General features: G+C 43.2%; 1 protein-coding gene across 1 annotated transcript; it reads right to left on the bottom strand.

Annotated features, from left to right (window-relative positions):
- Positions 1 to 345: 345 nt before the first annotated feature.
- On the bottom strand, positions 346 to 2,104 carry LOC112214403 (putative violet-sensitive opsin). Its single transcript, XM_024373097.1, has 5 exons — positions 1,765 to 2,104; positions 1,456 to 1,624; positions 965 to 1,130; positions 602 to 841; positions 346 to 435 (listed from the first exon to the last, which is right to left on the bottom strand). The coding sequence occupies exons 1-5, from the start codon at positions 2,102 to 2,104 to the stop codon at positions 346 to 348; spliced, it is 1,005 nt and encodes a 334-aa protein (XP_024228865.1).
- Between the last annotated feature and the right edge of the window lie 346 nt (positions 2,105 to 2,450).

Raw genomic sequence — 2,450 nt, 5'->3', positions numbered from 1 at the left:
TTTGTTCAAGTTTGAGCCTCAGTGCACATCTTATTTTGTATGTCTGGTTGTGTTTGTTAATGATTTAGTTAAGATATCCAGGAAATGGAGAGAGTGGTTGAAATAAAACACTGTCCACCACTGTTTTTAAAAGTGCATCGTAATACAATATAAATCTTTATTTACCTTATCTTACAATAATTTGACATGAGTATTTCATAAAGGGGTAGATTCAATAAACCCTATTTCTCCTGAACTCACAATTTCAATCAAGTGTTAGGGAACCTTAGATGGTTTATTGAATCCACCCCAAGACTGTTGGCTGTTGGGGATGGGCTCCTGATGGACTGAGACCAGAGTCAAAGATTAGGCTGTGGAGACCTCCGTCTTGGAGGCTGAAACTGAAGTCTCCTCAATCTGCTTTCCAAACACTGTCTCCATGATGCAGGCATTGAACTGAGGAGGGAGACTGATATTTATATGACAGAGAATGAACATGATAAGGTTGTGTGTCTTGTTCAGACTCGTGTCTTAATTCAGGTGCTTCATTTCTGAGTGTATGTCAATGAGTATGTGTGCCGCTGTCAGTGTATTTGTATGTATTTGGGGCTTATAGAATCACCTGTTTGTTCATGAAGGCGTAAATGAGAGGGTTGTATACACAGGAGCTTTTAGAGAAGAAAGCAGGGATGGTGACCAGGCGGTAGTCTTTGTTCTCGCTTGTTGTATAGGCGAAGTACAAGCCTGCCAAGGCGTAGGGGCCGTAACACAGAATGAAGGAGCACACCATCACAATCACCATCCTGGATACTTCCTTTTCCGCCTTCTGGGTGGAAGCTGACTCAGCCTGTGCAGCTGCCACCTACACATACATACATACACACACACACACAGACGGACAAACTGGTCACATCTGGGTTCCAAAAATTTACTATACTGTACTTTGTTTTGTTTTGTTTTTTAACCCAGAAAGCATTGTACTCACAGCCCGTAGTGCTCCCAGTAGTTGGGAGTAGGAGAAAAAGATAATGGACATGGGCATGAGGAAACAAGTAACAATGAGGAATTTGGTGTAGCTGGCACAGTGGTACTCCTCATTGTTTGTATACCAGTCAGGTCCACAGGAGCAGCCCAGACCCTCAGGGATATACCTGTAAAACAAACCCAGGTTACTGTAACTCAGGCCCCACACATTGTCTCTCTGCGGGGTTTCCTCCATGCCTATATAAATCAGCGACTTATCTAACTTGAAAAGCAGCAAGCGATGCAAACATTGTAGCCAATAAGTGACGTAAATTGCTGCTCAGAACCTTACATGTACGGCAACACATCATTTTAACTCATTTTAGGATATTTGCCATTTTCCCCATCCCCTGTGTGTGCAATATGAACCAAATAACCTAATAGTAGCCAAATACAAAGAGTATTTATTAATCCAGACAAGATCAAAGTGTTTGAGAGGCTGGGGATGAATACCTGCTCCAGCCGAAGAATGGTGGGGTTGCACATCCGATCCCCATGACCCAGGTGAAGGCAACAGCCGCCAGAGCCTGGTTGTTGTCAAATTTGAAGGTGCCGAAGGGTTTGCAGATGACCACGTATCTCTCAAAGGCAAGGACAGCCAGAGACCAAGCTGACACCAACCCTGAGTAAGAGAGAAGAAGCTATCAATAGGTTGAGATATCAAAGACATCAAACACAAAAACTAGTTTGCATGTAAATAATCAGAGGAGTAAAACGAATCGCTTAATTTGTTGCTGTTTTTGTTGCTACGATTAGTTTTACCTGCTATTGAACCCATGCAAGCTTCCATTGCACACAAGGTGTAACCCAGGAAGTAGTATCCTCTCGCACTAGAAACGAACACTTGACTCACAGAGAAAGTCACAAAGATAAAACCTGCTAACGAGACATTGACCAGGATGTAGTTCAGCGGTTGTCTCAGCTTCTTGTACTTCACTGTCACCACGAGAATGATAAAGTTTAGGGGTGTTCCAGCAAAGAACACAAAGCCCATGAAAGCAGCCTGTAGGTAGAAAGCCCATATTGGGGCCAGGTGATACTGTGGCCCCTCAAATGGGCTGACCTTAGAGATGTTCTCATATAGATGGAAGTTCTTTCCCATCCTGGCTCCTCTCTGACTCAGTACCCCTACCCGTCCGTCCCTTAGATGTGCACTGTGATGCTGAAAGGCTCCCTTTTATATGACCACAAACCACTTATAGACCTCTTTACATTATGTCAGGAACAAGCTTCTCCTGCGGATCTTCCTGATCTTGTAGGTGGAAGAATAAACTTTAGGATTAAGCTGCCCCCATGACCATGACCCGTAAGTAGAGACCTTACTTTGTTGGGCGCAGTAATCCATCTTAAAGAGCCAGTGTGAAAGAATACAATTTAGAAGAATAATTGAATTTATAACAGAGACACGTTGTTTTTGTTGGTGCGGACAGTGTTAAGATAGAAAGCAT

The sequence above is a fragment of the Oncorhynchus tshawytscha genome, linkage group LG15, assembly GCF_018296145.1.
Source record: "Oncorhynchus tshawytscha isolate Ot180627B linkage group LG15, Otsh_v2.0, whole genome shotgun sequence".
NCBI classification, from domain to species: domain Eukaryota; kingdom Metazoa; phylum Chordata; class Actinopteri; order Salmoniformes; family Salmonidae; genus Oncorhynchus; species Oncorhynchus tshawytscha.
Note: the sequence above shows the minus strand (reverse complement) of the source record. Positions and strands in the feature narration are given on the sequence as shown.

Excerpts from the sequence above, each read along its gene's own strand:
- LOC112214403 (XM_024373097.1), bottom strand. The coding sequence starts at position 2,104 with ATGGGAAAGAACTTCCATCTATATGAGAACATCTCTAAGGTCAGCCCA. Across the intron at positions 1,131-1,455 it reads CCATTCTTCGGCTGGAGCAG|GTATATCCCTGAGGGTCTGG; the intron begins GTATTCATCCCC and ends TTTGTTTTACAG. Across the intron at positions 436-601 it reads ACGCCTTCATGAACAAACAG|TTCAATGCCTGCATCATGGA; the intron begins GTGATTCTATAA and ends CTCCCTCCTCAG.